This window comes from Lepisma saccharinum, chromosome 15, assembly GCF_977018435.1.
Source record: "Lepisma saccharinum chromosome 15, izLepSacc3.1, whole genome shotgun sequence".
In the NCBI taxonomy this organism is placed as follows: domain Eukaryota; kingdom Metazoa; phylum Arthropoda; class Insecta; order Zygentoma; family Lepismatidae; genus Lepisma; species Lepisma saccharinum.
The window spans coordinates 39,475,254-39,497,308 of record NC_139243.1 but is presented as its reverse complement, the minus strand read 5'-3'; the positions used below and the strand labels follow the sequence as shown (position 1 = coordinate 39,497,308).

General features: G+C 37.5%; 1 protein-coding gene across 5 annotated transcripts in view; it reads right to left on the bottom strand.

The window, feature by feature from the left end:
• Cp110 (Centriolar coiled coil protein 110kDa) overlaps positions 1-22,055 on the bottom strand; it is a 72,782-nt gene that overhangs the window by 18,872 nt on the left and 31,855 nt on the right. For all 5 annotated transcript variants that reach the window (XR_014443424.1, XR_014443425.1, XM_083136888.1 and 2 more), the window contains exons 4-5: positions 21,692-21,910; positions 11,999-12,174 (exon numbers count right to left, since the gene is read on the bottom strand). Coding sequence is in view for 3 of the 5 variants with exons in the window: in XM_083136888.1 (XP_082993014.1) it covers positions 11,999-12,174; positions 21,692-21,910 (395 nt within the window). In the remaining 2 variants the exon portion in view is untranslated. The remainder of the gene's footprint in view (positions 1-11,998; positions 12,175-21,691; positions 21,911-22,055) is intronic.

Here is a 22,055-nt window from a genome sequence, read left to right as displayed (position 1 = left end):
CAATTCTGTAATTATTGTTTGTGACCAGAACTGCTGTTTGTAGAATGTATGTTTTGTCTGCTTCCTCTTCTTTCTGGATTGCTTGTCGTCTTGACTGCATTGGGGCAATGTAAAAATGTAGTAAATTACCCGTAGAACTTAGGAGATGGGGAAAAGTTGTTGTTTGAACTGCAGTGTGGAGGGAAATTGTATCTAGCTCCATCACTAGGTGTTGTTGATAATGTGTAGTCCGCTATACTGGGAAATGTATGGTTGACTACATCCTTCCTGTAGTCTCCGTGTAATAATAAGTAGAAATGTCTGCATGTCTCCCTCAAATTGGTGGTGACGAGTCTCTTCTTGAAATAGTACTTAAAATGTCTGCATGTCTCCCTCGTAGAATAATACTCAGTCTTTCTGCCTGGTAATAGTAGACTGCCTGCGGATGTCCGTCACGAAAAATGCCCATGGATGGTGTAGGCATTGCTTGTCCATGGTGCTCCGTATAGACAGGTTAGGTTAAAAGGAAAAATTATGACAAAGAAAGGAAATTGCAATAGGATGGGTATATATAATTCAAGTATGCATGTACACAAAACCAACTAATTTCCACTGCCTTTTCTTTAAAATTAAATTAAATTGTCTCATCAAAAATAAAATATGATTAAAATAAACTGATAAAATAATTGCCATAACTCTTTGAAAATAAATAAGGAAAATTTAAATAAAATATCCAACCGTAATTAAAATATTAAAGTCCATGATTAATGTGTTGCCTTAACCTATTAATTATTACTGCTCTGCTCTGAATTAATCTGTTTCACAAGCTGATGATGCTTATAAAAGTAATATCCTAAGGTTGCGGTTAATAACACATTCCAAATAACTAAAACTAATATAGACATATGCAAAGGGTTTAGAATTAATTCCTGAAATGAAATGTTCTTACTAATTGATTGATTAAGTTGTTTTAAAGCAAGTTCAAGCGAAGTCCATTGGGGAATAGTGAAATCAGATAAATTCTTGGGAATATTAAGTAATAACTCAATTTCCTGCATTTTGACTTGTTCGAAGGCTAAAATTCTTGTGTGTAAAATTTGTTGATCCACAATAATCTGCGAAAAATCCTGATAATTAAAAAATAAAGATTCCCCTTCGTTAAGCTGAATTGATCTGTGCGTGTTCAAATTATTATTCAAATTCTGAATAACAATAAATTGACCTGAACCTGATATTAAAATACCATTACGTGTCCTAATAAACTGAAATAATTTATTGTCAGTAATAGATTTCACTTCAAAATTACAAAATGTAGAATTAATAAACAAAAGTAAGTGTTGCAAGCATGTTCTAAATTCTGTTTAAATTTAAAAAAATTATTATGTTGTGAACCCTTAAAATAAATATATAAAATTTGTGTTGCGCAAAGCAAGCTATTAGGCTAAAAGGTTGCTTTGGCAAGCCTCTAATGGCCTCCTAATAAACGATAGGCCGGTGCAATTTGCCGTGGTTCATGAATATGCAATGTAAGACAAAATTTCAGTAAATGCTACTTCTGAGTTTCGTTGAAACTCCAGGTGGTAACAAAATATAACATCAGGGAATTAAAAAAGGTGATGTTCAAATTTTAAACACAATAAAAATAATAAAACTTTCTCAATTTCAAATTTTCTTTAAACAAAAGAAATTTAACCACTCAAGACTTCTTGAGTCCGCCGTATACCTCAAATCACTTGGTCGTGTAAACAGACCCGCCGCGGAAAGGTATACTTGACCCATATAAGAATGGTGTGTCAATCCCTTAGGTATGTTTAAACAAAATAGATAGAGAATAGTTATGCTATATATTACCATATAAATACAAATTAATAGTTATTACCTACTGTACTAACATTAACACGAAGTTAATCAGTAAGAAGTAATGAATTTATAGCTGCATGGTCAAATAAAGTGCAAATTGGGTAGATAAACTAAACTTCCTAATAATAAATATTAATAATAATAATAAATTCCCAAATTATAACATTTGTGGTAAACCACACTGTTTAAATTTGGAAAGGCTAACGATGCCGTGGCGACTTTTGCTGCACATGCCTGTGCCAATCACCGAGGCTTAGCCTGGCATGTTGCTAATAATCTTGATTACTCTAAGTGCATAAAGTGCTAAAATTGCCCTTTTGTAGAAATTTCCCTGATTTTATCAAAATTTCGTTTGATTTTATCCTGATTCTAATGAAAAAAAATACGTCGATTTCCCAAAAAATTTACTTACTATAAATATCTCTATGAAAAACGGGAAAATTTTGCGAGAAAAACGCAAAAAATTCGTCTTGTTGTTCCTTTGTAAAATTATTGGTCGTGATTAACCTGAAGTGCATAAATGTGACGTTTTACGGAAAAAAATTATCTATATAGAACAAAATATCCCTAACATTGTTTACATGAACTTATATCGTAAAATCAAATTCTGATGGCTATATGCGTAACTAAACTGATTCCCTAAAATTGTACTGAACGAACGCCACTAACGCAAAAAAAAAAAAATATGCAAAGCCTGTGGTAAGTGTTTCTGAGCTTCTAGTGTGTTCAAAGTACTCTGAAGAGAGCTTGAGTACAGAAAAGGAATTTGCAAATTCAGCTGCAATGTATTTCTGCTTATCGTTGCATTCTTCGTAGTCGCTTGGATGGACTGAACAAATTTCTCTACAGCGACAGGCGTGATCGGCGACTTCGGGTACGTTCGGGTTCCGTTCGGGATGTGGAGGGGAAAATTCGCTGCTTCGGGCAGCAGGCATAGGAACGGAGAAGGAAAATGCAACGCCAGGATTCGCTGATACATTGAATGACGCGTAACTGTTTACAAAACTTTAACTTACTACGAACAAGGTGTAGTAAGCGCTGCGGGAGTTCGAAATAAAGTCAAGGACTTTGAAATGACGTAATAAATTGGATGGAAAGAAAAACTTCGTTGCGCTTGCGACAGCGTGTTACTAGAACACTTCCGTACTGGTAAAATAACAACAGTTGGGAAGCTGTTAGCAAACTAAATGACTAATAAACATTGCATAAGGTACAAACAAACATAAAAAATGAATTATACTTAAAATTTGAATCGTAATTAATATAAAATTCTAGTCGAACATGAGGTCGTAGAAAATATGGTCTGTAAACGAAACAACAGGTTCGGGAACCTGAAAATTTGGCTTACTTTCTGCTTTTAAAGTAACACTTGAAACTTTCTCGATTTTTACTGGTGACTGATTCGCAAATAACTCTAACTTTTACAACTGGCTGAACACAGGGTGAAATAGGCAATTCACTTTCCATTTTGCGACTGTTTTGAACAAAATTAGGACCCTTGCTTACGGCAAATTTCTGAACTCTATCTTTAACGGATAAAATATTCTTCGGCAAATCTATACTGTCGTCTTGTAGTGACTACACTATTTCTGGATAAATCTTGAACTTCTTGTTGTGCCCTAGGTTAAATAATAATGGACTGAGGGAGTGGAGGGGGAATTGGCGGGTGACTCGTTTTCAATGGTACCACTTCAACAATTGGTGCAACATCGTCGTAAATCGGATCAATGGACGGTGGATCATTATTAAGTTTGCTTAACTGTAACTCGTTGGTACACTCATGGTCATAAGTAATAGATTTCTTGCGCTGACATTGAAAATAACAGATTATGAAAATTATAAAAATACTAATAATAAATGTTGTTAATAATAAAATAGTAATTATATTATAAGGATAGTCAAAGGACTTGTTCAACAGATAAATAAAATTATAAGCTTTTACGTATGGAAGAAATCCGTTTAAAATAACTAAAATCGCAATGATTTTCATGTTGCTTAGGCAATCAAAACAAACAGTTCTTCAAAGCTAATACGTACTTTAAGCCTGCCTAGTCTAAGTAGTAGATATTTTAACTCAACTTTTAATTATTTCTGACTCTAGGCTCAAATTATCTGCGTGATTTATTTATTTAATATAATTTATTTATTCTCTAAATTTATTAGCACTGGTTAACTTATCTTATTTTAAATTTTACTGCAAACTTCTCTTATCTACTTTCAGGTGTTATTTCTATTCTTAAATACTTAACATCAATTGAACCGTACTGAGGTACAAGGTAAAGGAAAAATTGAGTCTGATTTACTCCTGACTACCTGAAAAATAATAATTATTATTTATGCGATCTTTAAATGCATTAAAATACTAACATCACTAAAACTTGAAGAATCTTTAATTCTCTCTACTCATTCTAAAATATGCTTAGCATATTATTGTGGCAAAGTTAAAAACTAAAACCGTTGTGGTTTAATCATAATCATTCTGCGATGGCAGAATGGATTTCCAGGATTATCGGTAGCTATCCAATATCCGAAGGAAAATACTTGTAACTGGAGCGCAATAAAATCTTGACGTCGACGTCTACATATTCATATAATATAAATATTCTCATAACTGGCGCTTAAAAATAAACTTTGCTAATATAAATCATATACCTTCTTCTGAAGAGTAACTATAAAATTCTAGTGATGTATTCGCTGAGCTAGTATTATTACATACTGCAAAAAAAAAACTTTTGTGCCTAAAGCACATTATTAAATAATAAGTCTGCTTTTAATCTTTAATATTATTAGTGCTATTCTATTATAAATTATTATTATGTCACGCGAGTGGATTTAAAATATTAGACCTGTTTCACTTTAATAAATGCCGTAACTTGGAGCAAACTTGCAATATTTATATTTAAGATTTTAAAACAATCTGCATTTTAAAGTTTTTAACATTCGAAGTTACAACGTGCTAAGGATAAATATTCAACTGTCAAACGAAACAATGTTTCGGACAGGAAAAAAAAAATATATAGATATAAACTAACAATAAAATCTCGTTAATATGTGAGAAACGTCCACGCCGTGATGCTCTCCTAATTCTCTTCTAGTTATTCAAAATAAGTTGGCTGTGCCTAACTTTGCTTAAAGCATATAAGTATATGTATATCTGTGTACGGATTCATTCTCGTCACTACTGCTTACCTGTGAACGGACATCTCTCGTCACTGCAGCCTAATAATACATCTATTACTTCTCAACTAGAACTTTTAATTAATCGGGCGGTTTATACCCTAAATCACGGTACGAACCTTGTACATGCGTGTCGAGGAATATAATTGGCGTTTCGTTTCTTTACATATTAACATGGATTAAAATTTTCAGGCAATGTATGCGTAAGTTAAGGTAACGTAAGGCAAGTGACTATCTCGTATAAACTTGACTATCTCCTTAATCTAAGCTCCCTTCATGAGGTGCTAGGAGACTTCAGTCATTAAGAATATAAATGAGTGGTCCTCGGGGCCTTATTAGTTCCCAAAACTATATATATATAAAAATGTAATATCCTCGTTGCAAAAGTCTTAGCAGTCATAGTTCAAGCATTCTAAATCCTTTACAAGTTACGGTCAGTTTTAAACCAAATTGAAATTAAACTTTTCAATTAATAATAATTATAATAATAACAATATATTGACTCAAACAAGCATACTCTGTGCTATGACTCGTTAAAATGCACGATAGTGCCTATTGACTCTGACTCGGTGGCACTAATTTATTTTCCTCATTCATAAATAACTTTAAAATCCACTTTTAATCCACGTTATTAATTAATTAAAATGTTAAGGGTAAAATTGTTTACTGTTCACTGTAGCTTACTGCATCCTCATAACCAACGTTGTAATAATTTTCGTATTCAAGATTATGTAAAAAAATTTCCTAAAATCACTGTCAATGCAAGAAATCATCAAATCTAAATGCCTTTTCCTTATTCCTTATTTAAAATTCTGGATGGTAAAAAATTTCCCAGGTGGGAATTTGTCGTAACCATGGTACCGGGTTCGTGAGTGAACCACAGAGCTACCAGGAGCAGATTGATAGGGAAACGTCCACGGACGTCCCTGGCCGACCGCATTTCTGGCAAAATGTGGCTGCCTGAAACCCGACATCGAACCTTCTGCCACGCGGAATGCCGGACGCTCCTGATACAAAAGCGCCAGCTCGACGCGGGTAACCGCGACGGAGCTAGGGCGCAGGTTCCTCCGCATTTTACATTTCGCTGATTATCGACCCAAACTTGAAGTCGATAAATTTAATCGAATTCATCCTCATGTTAGACTAAACATCTATCATGGCATATATAAATTCTTCTCCCCCCATTAATGCAAAAAGCTTTAAGCCGTATGTATTTTCAAAATTAATTTTGGCAAAGACATACCAAAAAACTAAATAAGTGAGCAAAAATGTTTGGGGTGGGTAACGAACTAGCACTCCACTACGTGTCAAAATTTGGGGTGGGGAATAATTCTAAACTGGTTACAAAGACTAATCTTTCAATTTTCATTTAGTTCATGAAGAAATAAATGAAAATCCCAGCACCTCGACCACGTGTCAAAATTAAGGGTGGGAAATTAATTAAAACTGGTTAAAAATGAACTGCAACTCTTTTCATTTTCTGTGAAAAAAAATGAAAAGGCCCACGTATCTCCACCACGTGTCATTCTATAGAATGAAGGGATCTGAACCAGTTAACTGATGGGGTGATGTAAACTACTCATCATTCATCCTCTTGATGAGACCACTCGTCATTGACATGACGAGTTATTGCTTGGCATGCGAAAGGTACAAATTACACAAAGGAATTAAACTACTGAAAAGACAATGGCAACTCGTTGGATTTTGTGAACCGTTGAACCTGTATCATGGCTGGGTGTAGGATAATTACCTGTCTAACTGAAGTCTCTGAGCTGAATGAAAATAGCGAAGTCCTCTGTGAGCTTCTAACTTGTTGACCAAAGCGTGCTTCCACTATCGACCTCCTGTCTTGCTGACCTCCTCTCTCTACCAACTCAATTCCCAAAGTCCAGTCACTTCCCAGCTTGTCTCACCTCTATATTCCCTGGCCATCGAGCTCTTCCTAGATGCCGAATCGCCGAATCGTGTTTATTATAATTGCTACCATGCAAACTGCTGACACCAAACCCAGAAGTGTTACCTGTTTCCTGAATGCTCAGGAGGTTTGCATGGCACAACACAATGCATTGTAAACATGCCTAAGAGGCTTGAGACAGCTGAGAAAAACAAGTGAATGCCCTGGTCAACATGAAGCGTTCAGAGAGACTTAAAAATAAACATACAATCTTAGGGATTGATACGAAATACTAAAGCACTATCTCCAGAAACAGCAGCTATTATTCAGGAATGCACTGTAGAATAACTTACAATTACGTGGAATTTGTTTTATGGGGGTATGTTGTCTCTCTCATAGCCCAAGTGAACTTTCAGACTTCAGTGGTGCCTATGATCTTTATAAAATCCTCTGAAAGCTGTTTTGTTTCCTGTACCAACACATGCTCAAATTTTTAGGATGACTATCGGGATGCCATATGATTTAATGTAACAGTGAGACAGCTAGAGGGAAGGTTTGCATAAATGTCCTTACCTGAGGTGATACCTTCCCTCTGCAACCCTGCACTCCCACTCCACACTTTGAACACTGTTTATAGGATGAGGCATATTAACTGGTAATTTATGGGTATTGTCTGATATTGGCAGATCAGTCAATTGTTTTTTTAATGGTAAAACTGCAAATAATTTTACCAATCTGATATTTCTATAACATCCTGTACCTTTCGTCATGTTGATAGTCAAACCCTGATTTTATGTTTTTCAGGGGCCCATAAATGAAAAACGTAAAATGTGGGAAAGCATAAGGGAGGGGTGAAACTCAAGTGTCAGTAAAAAATGACTACACAATCGACATTTTAGGGGTATATTGTATCAAAAATTATTTAATGAATTTCTAAGGACAAAAGCAAGACGTGCTGTGAAAGTCAATGACAGATTAACGGGACCCACTTTTGAGGGTAGGGATGGTGGATGACTGCTTCTAACTGCCGCCTATTAGGTTCAGTTTATGCATCATCATGTGACATCTCTGTTTACTCTGTAAACTGGTAATTATTTGCTATTTTTAGCAGTACCAGGTAATTAAGGGGGGGGGATCATTTATAGCTGAATGCCAAGCATATTTATATACTGTAATCAAAGTGTCCTCAATACATGCAGAATGATTCAGATTCCACTTTGAGCTGCATATGTATCCAGTCCCGATCAGTCCAACAGCATGAAGTGAACAAAACAAGCTTTGTCGAACTTACGCATTTTTAGACATCACAATAAATTAATCAGTGAGGCACGCAGGATTTTCGAAAGGGGGAATGGGGTTATGTATACTTTTTATAGTAATCAGCCCTCACTTTGTCATCTTTTCCTGCCTTTGACATTCTTTTTCATTTTTTTAGAAATACTGGCCAGAGGGAGGAGGATTATAACCCCCATCACCCCCCTTTGAGCATGCCACTGATAGTTATTTACATCCATGTTAATTCACGATCTATTATTGGATTTAGAAGTCTTGCGGAGGCAAACACCCCTTCCACCAATAGTTTCCCCGTAAATAATGTGTTTCCTTTTTCTCTTCCCGTCAACGTTTAATATTGCGTGATTTATTTTCAGCACGTGAATGGTTCCGAAGAAAAGCGGTGATTATATTATTCTTAGCATCATGTGCACTTCCTTCCTGCACTGCTCTGTTTGTTCAAGGTGTTTATCAGATGGAAGAACAAGAAGAAAAAAAAATAGTTATAGTTTCTTTTTTTTTTTAACTCCTCGCTTTGTATCTGGTGCTCCTGTTTCAAAGCAAAACAACATTCTGAGGCAAGATTCAAAACAATGCAGTTTTCTTTCTTTCAGAGTGAATGAGTCATAGATCTGGAGCCTCGAGACAAAACATTAGCACCTGTTGCCACATTAGCACCTGTTGCCAGCTGCTTGCATACATTCCTCCAACTGGTTTGTAACGGGAGGAAGGAGAAGGGGGAGAAAAACAGGTGGTGGAGCCATGCTGAACAAGTCTTATCACAAGTGTACTTAAGCTTATTCCCGGCCAAGTTGCAGGAAGAAAGAAGGAAGGAGGGGGGAGAGGAGAAGGATCACTGCTTGAAGCTCTCCCATGTTGTCATGTCAATGCTTCAGATATATGAGCAAGATTTCCGATGCAGGGATTAAAGAATGAGAAAGAGGCTGAATCCTTCAATTACTGCATATCTCTGCACAGTGCCGGAGTAACGAGCTCATGGGGGGGAAGATGGGAGTCTTTTTTTTTCACTTGCAGTACGCTATATTCGCTATGTTTATTGAATGCGCATATTCAGGTTGAAGAGCATCTGTGTAATTTTAGACACCAGAGGAAAGTCTTTTTGCCTTTATGTTAATTGGTTAAGATGTCTCGTATAAGGGTGCTCTTCCATGCGAGCAAGAAAATCGGGGCAGAAATACTTGGCACTTTTCAGTAATTACAAGTAATTGGGGATGGACAATATCGGAAATTTGGTATCGCGATATATCATCAAGAAATTATCGTCACAGATGATACAATACTATATTTTTTCCATATTGTGATATCGGCGATATAGTGTCTCCCCGATATATATCGCCAAATATCGTGACAATATATTACTGACATGATATATATGGCTAAAATATTGACAATATATTGCCAACACGGCAATATCGTGTCGATATATTGTGACGATATATCACTAAAATATCATGATAATATATCACCGACACAATATATATCGCTAAAATATCGTGATGAGATACCTTCAAAACATGATATATATCGACCATTGACAGGGACCCAACCGAAAAGTACAAACGCATTATCAAGCGTGCAGTTGAAAGTTGTGTAATGCTGAACCAGGAAGACTGCAAAATTCTCCTCAACACCCACCCATCTCCCGCCATAGCATATGGCATACCAAAAACACAGAAACAGGGGATTCCGATGCGCCTCATCATCGCAGGGTTCAACCAACCAACGGCCCACCTCACAAAGTGGCTAAAAAAGAGATCTACATTTTCTGAAACAGCACAGATGCCAAATAACTAATAACATCAATAGTACAAGCCAACCATGCCAAAATGGCCAGCATAGATATAGTTGACATGTATAACTCCATCGCAATTGATCTAGCCCTCACCTCAGTGGAAAGATGGCTTTCTGCCAATACGGTCTCACCAGTGGAAGTGTCTGAGGTATCCAAGTTATTGGAAATCTGCCTCAGACACAACTATTTTCAACAAACAGAAGGGCCAAAGGGCAACCCCCTGTCTGCTCCCATAGCAAACATTGTTATGCACCTAGCTGAAAAAGATATTCTTCACTCACCAGAACTCTGTTACATACGATATGGCAGATATGAAGATGATACCTTGGTCGTTTACAAAAGGGAAGAGGAAATAGATCTACTCATGGAAAAACTTAGCAACATTCACCCCAGGTTGCAATTTACAATAGAAAGGGAAAACCAAGGCATCATAAACTTCCTAGATCTAACCATCCAAAGGGGCAACAAATTCACCACCACAGTCTATAGAAAACCAGGGGCAGGGAACCAGTATATCCACTTCTTTTCCACCCACCCACCCCAACATAAAGCCAATGTATGTAACATTAACTTGTACAGAAGAGCTTTCTCGCACTGTTCAAGTGAAGATTTCAAGGAAGAAGTTACCATAGTGACGACATAGGACTTCAAAATGGATACACAGTACATCAACTCTCTACATGGTGCAGCAAAGCGGAAATGCAAGTACGACAACCTAACCTACTCCACCCAGCCAGCAGTGATAAAGCTAAATGGATTGGCTTTCCTTACCACCGGACTACATCCAACCGCCTAGCCAAGTCCTTGAAACAAAATGACATAAAACTGGCACACAAACCAATGAACAAAATAGCCAGTGCCCTAAGCAAACACAAGAGATCATTCCTTTCCCCAGTAGACAACCCAGTGCGAGTGCAATTCACACTACATTGGCAGATCCATCAGATCTGTCCACGAGCGTATACAACAGCACTTAGCGGATGCAAAAAATCCCAACCCACTACCGGACTAGCAAGGCACCTCAAGTTCAAGAAACACAGGATCCAAAAAGTTTCAGTTAGGCATACATCACACACCCTAATCGACACCAAAATCAAAGAGATGCATGCAATTATGCACTTTGCACACGAGCTGAATATCGACAGAAGTCAGGCTCATCATGTTTGGCTCCTGCTATTACAACAGCTCAAACCCATCGTGCGCAGCAGACAAAATGGCTACACCAGCACCCCTGGCGGTAGTCGAGGAAACAACAACATGAACCGGAAGTCAACCTAACAGTGAAGCATCGAGTTCCCAAGTGGATGGTGGCAGAGGCCACAGAAAATTAATAGAACATTTACAAGTAAGTTTCACGGATATACCTTAAGTAACTCGCTTACGTCTTATGTTATCAACCATGTTGTTTATTCCCCTCAACATGAACAATCATGAAAACATATTACAATTGTTCAAAAATTAACGAGAAAGAATTCATATTTATGGTTTTACAGTTCCATGTGAATATGGCTATGAAGGTAGGCATCTATTAAAACAAAAATTTAAATTAAAGATGAGAGTTTTGCAAGTTGAAACACTAATATTTTTTAAAGAAAATCCCCCCTTGTTTCTAATGATGATCAGAGCAATATTAGCAAGCACCACGAGAACAATACACAGGGGCTTAGTTCTGACATATTTATCCTGTCCTCTCTGTAAAAACAAAAGGGAATTAGATGAATATGAAATGAAATTACATGGGAAGAAATGTTATTCTAAGTCGGATACACTAATTGGGACTGAACACACACTGTGTAATAATGCACTTCCAAGGATCAAATCCAGGACCCCTCGATTACAAGGAGACAGCATCACCTCTATGCCATTGCATAGGTCAAAGTAATGAAATGCAATAAATATTCAAGAAAATAATATCTGCAAGTCCAGGGCAAAGAAAGAAGATCCAGAATGTACATCAGAAAAGAGTATAAGTATTTCTAAACAATGAAACCAAATGTACATACTGTTGACTCCTTTTCCTTTCTATTGACTTCCTTGTGGCAGCTGACAAGAAGCCTTTTCCTTGTGGCTTATGTTGTCTTTTCTGAAGGAGTTCTCTGTCTGCAGCAATTATAGCCATTCTTTCTTTGGTTGTCAGACTGAAGAAAACATCGTGTAAGTCGTAGCAGGCAGCATTCAACTGTTAAAAGACACATGTAATGCTTATAAAATAGCAATGTATCAGAAGAAAATAACAGACTACAAATAATTATTCACAATCTAATCAACAAAGGTTCTGGGTTCAAAGTTGCAGCTTGCAATTGGGTGTTCCTTTGTGGATCCTTTCATTAATATCATCTAATCATAATTTATACTTGTCATCATGATTAGTATAAAGAGGCAGAAATGCCACACAATATAATGTATTATACATACGCATGCCGGTTCCCACATAAACTCAAAATATATTTTTTTATCCATTTAAAAAAATACTCACTATTTTACCACAGTATTCAATAGCCATACAAATAACAAAATACATTCGAGAACAAAAGAAATATCATCTCGGAGGACTGATGACAAGGGTTACAAGTTTTCTAAAAATTAAACAACTTTTCAAACTCTATTACATTGCACAAAATAAAATTTTATGTACATCAGATGTAGACCATATGAATATTTTTAAACACTTGACGACAAATCAACATTCATATTGGATTTGGTGTGTATTACTCACAATATTAAATATTAAAAAAAATATTTCTATTAAGAACGCGTCTGACTACCATGATAAAGGTCCTGGATTCGATCCCTGGTCGGTTCAAATCCGGGAATTTTTCTAACGTTGGAAGCGGCCCCGGCGCCCACCCAGCGTCGAATAACATGGGTATCGGGGGGAAACCCTGGGGGGGTAAAGGCGGTCAGGGGCGTGATGCTGATCACATCACCCCCACTCACGACCGGATCAAGAAAGTGTGGGGCGTTACCTCCACACCCCCTATACGCCTTCATGGCATGGTGCTATGCACAGGGGAGTACTTTACCCTTCTTTTTTTTTATTAAGAACACACAAAAAATATCATATAAAAGCTATTTTACTTACATATTTGTGAGTCTACTCCTTGAGTTAGCTACGTTTTGGGGAAGCGACTGCTTCCTTCTTCAGGCATTCTTTAAGCATGCAATACTGTCATGCCACGTCATTATATCACACAAGGAAATGTTGAACAGGTAGGATTGGGAAAAAAATTATCAGATAAAACTATGTCCACTTCACTCTGCATTCCCTTAAAACTTGTCATGTTCACTATAAATTCCCATAAAATTCATTAAAAGCAGTAAAAGAGAGTTAAAAATCCAAGAAATGTGCTCTCTTCCGTCTACGTGTTAATCAGCTGATGTTCCGCGGGGAATGCAGGAAGCACAGGCTAAATCCCTACAACATGTCTTCACCTCGATTATAACTACGTTATTTCCGGGTCAAATTCACACACTTCCTGTACGGCACAAATCACTTCCGGGGTAACCTGAAATCCTATTTCTTCCCTCTTTTGGCCTTTTCCCAATCTTTTAAATAGGTTTATCCAGATTTCGTCAAGATTTCAGTCTTCCCGATTGAGCTTATTGTCCCTATCATTACATATGTTAGCTACTTCATACATGTTCCTATTGATAGCGTGATTTCCCTTCTAAAAACAACTTTTTCTTAAATTTTATGGGAGTTTTCAAGTACATGCTCGGATAAGCCTTTTCTGGGATTCCCGTCTTTGATGTCTTTGTCATGTTCTTTCCATCAAACTTTCATACTTCTCCCCGTCTGTCCGATGTATTCCTTATCGCAGTTACATTTAATACTGCACACTCCTTTCACATCTTCGTCTTTGTCTTTTTCCTTTCCAGACCTTTTATATTCTGAGAAGTGCTTTTCTATATTTCGCGGGGGCTTCATTCCACTTTTTATGTTATAATCCTTTAAGACTTTTCAATTTTTTCTGAAACATCTTTAATGTAAGGAATTCCTATGAACTTAGGTTTCATGTTCTCTTCCCCTGCTTCATTTTCTTTGGCTGTAATTTTCTTATCCTTAGAGGTTCCTCTTTTTTCTCTTTTGCAAAATGTGTACGCATTCTTTCTTATTTTCATTTCATTATTGTTATATCCATTCTTTTTCCCCATTATCAAAATCCATTCTTCTTCTTTAGCCAAAGTGCCTTTCTGGTTGCACAATCTATTCGCTCTTATGTAGAAATTCAGAAAAAACATTTTTCTTTTATCTCCCTGCATGCCTTGATTCTTTTTTAATGTAGATTTCTCCCGCGAGTGCTTTGTGGAATACCCCAGTTTTAATTTTGCCATTTTCATTAATCTTTAGGTCTAAAAACCTAATTTCCCCATTATGCATTTCTTCTTTAGTGTATTTAATACAGTCTTCCTGTTTGCTTAGGATGTTAAATAATTTACCTAGCCCTTTCTCTTCCCCTATTACCAGTATGTCATCTACATACCTTCCAAAGAACTTTATTTCATTTTCCATTTGATTTAAAGCTGATTTTTTCTATGTAGTGTAGAAAGATACTAGAAATAATCCCAGAAACTGGATTTCCCATGGCTAACCCTTCCCTCTGTAAATAAATGTTATTAATGAAACTAAAATAATTGTACTTTGTAACTAACTGTAGCCATCTTACAAATTCCCATGAGGTTAAAGCATCCACTCCTTTTTCCATAAGCCAACGGTGGAGACAATCTGCTGTTTTATCTCTTGGAACGATGGGGTATAAATTAATAATTTAAAGCTCATAATATTATCTTGGGAGATAATAGTCAAATTCTCTATCTCTTCCTTTACCTCCCATGTATTTCTGAGGCTGTGTTCGGTTTTTTCCCCCACCTCCCTAATTTTCTTGACCGAAGTTTTGGCCAAGAGGTATCCAGGATGCGAATACATTGGTATTATCGGTCTCATGGAATAGACTCACAAATACGTAAGTAAAATAGCTTTTATATGATATTTTTATTGTGTTCTTAATAGAAAACCTAGATCTTCAAAATAGGACCAATTACCAAAGTTGTAAGTATTAGTACTAAGTTGGGAAGAGTAAAGCCAATGACCAGATTCATGCATGGGACCTGTGCATGAGAGGGCAGAGGGTTTTGCCATACGAAACCCACCCCTCTAGGTGAAACTGACCCTCTCTTCAGAGAGTGGTAAACAATGAAGAGTTGCCAGAATCAATGCAGTTAACATAAGAAAGAAAATTACCAGCCGTTGAAAAAATCATTCTGTATTTCATAATTTTATTCACATATGACTAGAGCCCGGATGTTCAGGCACTGAAAAATATTAAAAATGGCAGGCAAAAAGGCAACGAAAAATTGAAAAAAAAGCAGTGTAGGTCGAAAAAAAGGCAGTCAAGTTACAAAAAGAGGCAGTAAAATTAAAGAGAATGACTTAAATTCTTCTTAAATCTTTAAAAATGTATCTACAAATTAACCTAAAGACTGCTATCACACAAGTATTTCCACCCCATTAAGAGGAATACTGGAGATGGCACGTGCCTTGTTCTACTAGCCAGAGCTTTTGATTGAGTTGGTGTTTTAAGTCCACGTTATGCACAGTAAGGCTAATCGGGACTGGACCTATAGTTTAAAGTGGGATTCTAACCACTATATGCCTCCACCGGGTATCGAACCTGGGACCCCTTGATTACAAAGAGACGACATAACCACTACGCCATCTGGGAGGCCACTATTAGCCAGAGCTCCCCATTCCCTATTCACAAGGGGAATTTCAATACTTGGTTGCCACATCCATATAGGAGGAGGGTGAGACAACAGACACATAGGAAGAAGGCATTCCAGATGGCTAGCGGAAAATAATTTAACCCCTAAGTATGGTTGAGTTGATATCACTTTGAAATTATACTATACCCAGAGGCTTGCAGAAGACCTGGACCAGACCCGTACGCGAGACATCATTCCTGAAATGCCATGCAACCTGCACAACACCCTCGCTTGAACACCACCTTGTCTGACCACCTACCCAGATTGTTCCTGGCAGGTATTGTAAACCCGCCGGGTACCCGCAGTCCTACGATACCTAGTAGGTCTTAGTGCATTCTTTCAATCAACTGTACGCCCCTCCCTCTGCATGACGTAGTTGTTTCAAGTAGAAACTGTACCGGTTGCACACCTGTCTGCAGTGTTGCCAACTGTAATACATTTCCACTACTTAGAAAAGGAACTTGAAGCTTCGTAAGCCACATCGCCAATGAAATGAGATTTAGGAATGTTGCTACCCCCCCCCCCCCTTTCCACACATTGAAAAAAAAATTCCGTGGCGTAGGCTCCGTAAGAAAATGTCGTATATATAGGGATATAGGGCAGGACTGGAACATGTCACGTTCGACGCAAACACCAGGGCCATAGCCAGACAGGCGCATTGCTGTTACTCTCCCCCTATCCTTTCTGAAGTTTGATAAACTACTTTGTAAAATTTCTTTGCAGTGATGTAGACTGCAGATATTATTTTGCTCAAAACTTGATAATGGTTAAATTAACAGAATACAAAGAACAGATAGGTGTAAAATTATTTCATCTGATTTACGAGCCAAGTTAAAGTAGCAGGAAGTAATTAGAATATATTCTCTCGGCTTCAGCTATGAGTGGGAAGATATTGAAAATATACTGTAGGTATTAGAACGATACTTCTAGATTTGCTGTGTCTTATGATTACAAACACATAATTTACTTTTATATAATACTATTAAACTTTTGAAAATGGACTTGGTTTATGAAGCCATCCCTGATAACCCATTGATAGCAAATAATATCACGGGCCACCATGGCATTCTGTTTTAAAACTTTTTTAATTTAGATCGTTCGGTGCCCAGGGCCGACTCCTGCTACCCCCTAGTTACAGCATTGAACTTGATGAGACTGTATAATATATTATAATATATTTCTACTTTCATAAAATTTGAAATCAAGGGGTTGGAATTGCCCCTCCATTCCCCCTCTGCAGGTGCCCTTGGACGCCTGGATGGAAAATGCAAGGAAAATATGAAAACTAACCAATTGTAATATAATTAAGCCTTCTTTCCATATTAAAAAAAAAACAAAACACTAAGTTGCTGACCAAGGCAGTTTATTAAGATGTAAAAACACTTAACATGTAATGTTGCATGTTAAGTGTTTTTACATCTTAATAAACTTCCTTGGTCAGCAACTTAGCATTTTTTATGAAAACTAATTCAAACTTGAGTATCCTTTAGCCCTGCTACTCTTATTCTGCTAGCTTGTTTTTTCTTGTACTTTAATACGGATAATTTTTAATACGAAGTTGTTTACAAGACCCTTCCGCAAAACTGGTTTCGCTTAATTCGAAGTAGACACCTGCGTAAGTCGACAAGAGAAGATCGAATGTGGAGAGACCTTGGACGTTATTTTAACTTGACCTTGACATGTTTCCTTGTCCTAAGAGCTGCTGACAACTCGAGGGAAGTAGCCCGAAATGCCCGCTGGACATTGACATTCTTTGTCAATGTGCATGGGAGGTCAAGCTCTATCCCCGCTGAATGCGCCACCTTGGAAATATTCACCAGTGCTAGATGAGAAATGCGAGATAAGATCGCACGAATGTTCCAAAATACAAGACGCGTGGCGCCTGGAAGTCTCACCCATCTGTCTAGCTCTGAGCTCAAGATACAGCAATTTCCCGTGAGCGAGCAACTTTTGGCCTGGTAGCCGAGAACTTCCGGTAACCACTTTCATTAAAAGCATGTTCTTTGTGCCCTGTAGAACTTCATTAAAAAAAGGGAAACTGTTACAGATAATCAAAGCCGCATAGGCCAACTAAACATCGTCAACCCGCTTAATGCGTTGTCATCTAGGTTTCCTGCAAAAGTTGACGTCGATCTTACGTATGTTGCAACTCCAGTTTCCCGTTTCATACGTTTCCCAACTGTGCCGGTCATAAAATTTTACAAAACGGTGTTTTGTTGTCTGGGTGACTTCTCCCCTTAATTGTTTCGTCCACAATTTTCTTGCTCGTGTGCGCACACTGGCTCCTTTCCTTTGGCGTCTAAAATAAAGCAAACAGTTCTGAATATCTTCTTCAAAACGAACAAAAACTGCATGATAAGTAAAAGAAAAGTGACCCCCTTCCTTCTCCTACAACAGCTCATTATCCGCCAATGGTGTGCATGGTAATGCGATAATTGCAGAATTCAGGTCTCTCTTTCTTGTTTGCAGCTGTCTGGTTAGGAAATATTGCCCGTATTGTCTGTTGCATGGTAAAAGGTAATGCAAGGATCATTTTTTTTTTCACACTGCTGATAAAAGTTCGATCTTCAACTGCGTTATCTTGAAAATACCCATGATTTATTTCCCTTCTGCCACCTGCTGCTCTAACTTCCAGCCGGTCTCATTGTGTTTACGCTGCAGCTGGCGCCAGTGTTTAGTCTAGCGTCTGGAAAGCTCTCGCTTGCCGGTAACTGCAATGACTCATCCAGTGCGAAGGAATAAGCGTCATTGTTTTGAATCTCGCAAAGCCATATAATCCCCGCTTTTCTTCAGAACCATTAGCGTGCTGCAAAAAAACACGCAATGCTCAATGTAGGAATACGAGAGGAAAAGTTTTCGTGGAGCGAGTGTTTGACCTCCAGAATACTCCTGAAACCTACAATAAATTGTTGATTAATCTGAAAATACGCAAGTTTCGTAAAGCTTGTTTTTAGTTCATTTTATGCTGATGAGCTAAGCGGGATTAAATATACAGTTTGAAGTGGGATCCAAACCAGAGTAATTATCGAGTGCGGCACGTGTCTTAGGATACAAATTCCGTGCAAACAGATCGCAAGTTGTGTGTTTACTTTTTCAGAGTGGATTACAATGCAAGTTGAGGAAGAGTTTGAACTGATTCCTGCAAAGGGGGAGGGGGGGAACGATTATGAAGTTAACTGAAGCAAAGAATACGTGACTTTTTTACGATGTCTTTTTAACAGCCGAACCAGAACGAAATTTACAGCCCAGATTTTTTTGTTGTGTTCTCTCCCAACAGAATCTTCTCTTACCAGTTAATCCTGTAACGGACAATGTTCTAGTGAACGCACATAAAATCCAATATTCATTCTGTCCGATTATCTCCCGTCTCTTGCTTGCGCCAGTGACTACCGTCAACATTCTTCGGAGTTTCACTTCTTGCAGTAAACGAGATTGTTTTCCTTTCCCTAGGTATCCGTGCAAACGGGTTTCTTATCAACTAAAATTGTAAGAATTTCGTGGAAGAGCAAGGACTTTGCACAATTAAAAGAAAATACCGTTTGTTAAAAGACTTTTTGCCACAACATGCATCCCATGCATAACCGGTTGTATAACTAGGCAGGATAAATGGTGTTAACCATCTCCTTGGAATCTTTGTGTCCGCGTTAAGCTCCGTGTTCTCATTTTGTGTAACATTTTTTACACTTTCTTTAAAACGTACAATATTATTATATAGTACATATAAAGCTTATTTTCTGAGCTACCACCAAGTATAAAACATCCTTTGTGGGGGTAATTTATACTCTACTTTATTTACACCTGAAAACAGGCGTCATCTTGAAAAGTTTGGATAACTCGAAGTCGTTTAATACGAAGTTGACATTTTTTGGTCCCTTGAACTTCGTATTAACGAGGTTTTCCTGTATGTGTGTGCCTCCACCGGGTATCAAACCCGGTACTGGGGAGGGGGGGGGGCATTGTCACGAAATGAATGGCAAAATGCAAAATAAACTCTCAAGGGGAGAAGATACAGTTATGCACTAATTGCACATTTATTTCAATATCGCCCAGATGGGCACTGCTACTAAAAAAAAGCTGGGTTTACCAAGAGTATGAATTTCTCTCCATGTTGCAAGTGGAAGCATTTATTTATGTTGATTATTAAGCTGGACACAATAGTTGAAAAATATGAAATAAAGAATTTTCGGAATCCCATGCATTCCTTATGGGGAATCAACTTCAATATCAAGTTACGGCTAATCAAATGAGAGTTTCGACTTTTCTTCTTGAGAATCACTTCTTCAAACTACCCTATTCCCGTTGATATCATTGTCTATTACATCGGAAGTTTCATATTCCCAAGATAACAAATGAAATAATACTTCCATATGCCCAATGCATTTCTTCTTGCCTCCTGGCAGTGTTTCCAAACTTGGTGCACAGAAAAGAGCTAAATTTCACCTTAGTTAACACTGACTTTCAAAGATCTAGGCTTACGAAGTCTGGATAAAGTGCTTCCTAGGGTAATGTTAGTTGTCAAAGGGGTGGGGTAACTGCTATTACTGTTAACTCTAAATTGATGACAATTTATTCTTATTTTTCACCATCTAGATCCGGCGGCATCACCCATCTCATGGTCGTATAAAATCGAAAATAAAGGATTCCCTGATAACAATATTACGTTAATACGGCACTATAAAAAAGTAACTGGGGATATAAGAGGGGGTGGAGCGATGCAGCCAATATAACAATATCACGTGACGTGCAAAATGCATAATCATGGCAAAAGTTGGTCTACGTTGGTCGGAACCAGTGATGGTATCATAGTGGTGCACGGGGGTGCCACCCCAGTTCACAGCCAAACGAATGCATGAAAGAGCCAGATCTGGCTCCAAGAGAGCTAAGTTGGCAACACTGACTCGGAGGGAAAAGCCGGGTGAGACTGTCTCGCATGCCCTTAAACAAAAAATTTAGATTTTATTTACAAACACAACACCTTCCGAGGTCTGAATTATCATGTGAATTATGCAAATCATTGAAAATTGATTAATTCTGCTGTAAATGTTCGAGAAGGAAAAAATGACTATAGTGGAACCACTAGCAAAGAAACTTGCGCAGACCCGCGACTCCTGTGCACCGTACTTCCACGGGGAGACGAGAGGGAGAGTGGACCATGCTTCCTTATGGCCCAAGCTGAACAGAAGAAGGGAAAGGTTTTTTTTCCTTGTGGTTGTTCTATAATTTACACAGGAATAAACTTAACAATCTGACAACTATATACATGTGCTATTAGAAGTGAGATATGAATTTTGTGTAATAAGTATAGTTTTTACATGAAATTTAGGATTTTATTCACCATTTTAACACCGCAATGCCATTTTATTTACTGCTCTTGATCCCAAAGTATGCCCAGTTTTTGTACAGACATCTTGGATCTTTAATTCACCATAAATATGTGTCTCCACTCATCGATATTATTTGCTTGCCCTTTCGCAGGACTTGAGAAACAGCATGGTCAATTGCTAAGTTTGCTAAGTAAAAACTTAAACTTGTAGTTTTCATATTCAACAACACAGAAATTTTGGAGTTTCGACTGGGAATCAACCACAGGACAAAGAAACTCATGGAGGACTCATACCTAGACTTTCCCCTTCCCTGAATGAAATTATCAAGAGAGAATTAGGCACCCTACAAGTGACCAGAGTTTAATTCCAAGAGGTGTACAGACTAGTAAATTACCTTCATCAAATTTTGAGGAAGATATAATTCAGATATTGTGTAAATTATGCCAAAGCTGAAAGATAAATACATCCTGTGCATTACCATAATATCAGGGAATACAATATCAATATATAGGTAATTAAAATACCAATACATATGACATTTCTGCAAATGACAAAAGATTTAAAAAAATGTTAACATTGCATATTTGTACATGGATACATTGTATATACCTGATGAAGTAATCTGCGATTCAGTTCAACATCACTCTCTTTAACTTCAACTAAGTTTGCTGGTCTCTCTCGATTCAACTGGATAACAAAACTCAATGTGTCACGTATGGTCTTGATGATTCCTTGCACACGGTCAGTTTGGAGAAGTCTACGTGTCAGATAGCCCTTCACCAAAGCAGGAAGCTTAAAAAATTTGGCTTTCATATCAAGTGTAAGTGCCTGAAAAGATAATTAAAAGCTTTTTTTAAAAAAAACGCAAGAAAAAGTAAGAGGGATTTCTACAGGATAAATAAAATTCTAAAAATACAAATGCAAAAGTATGGTAGGCATAATAGTTTGTAGTTCACAAAAATAAAATAACCCT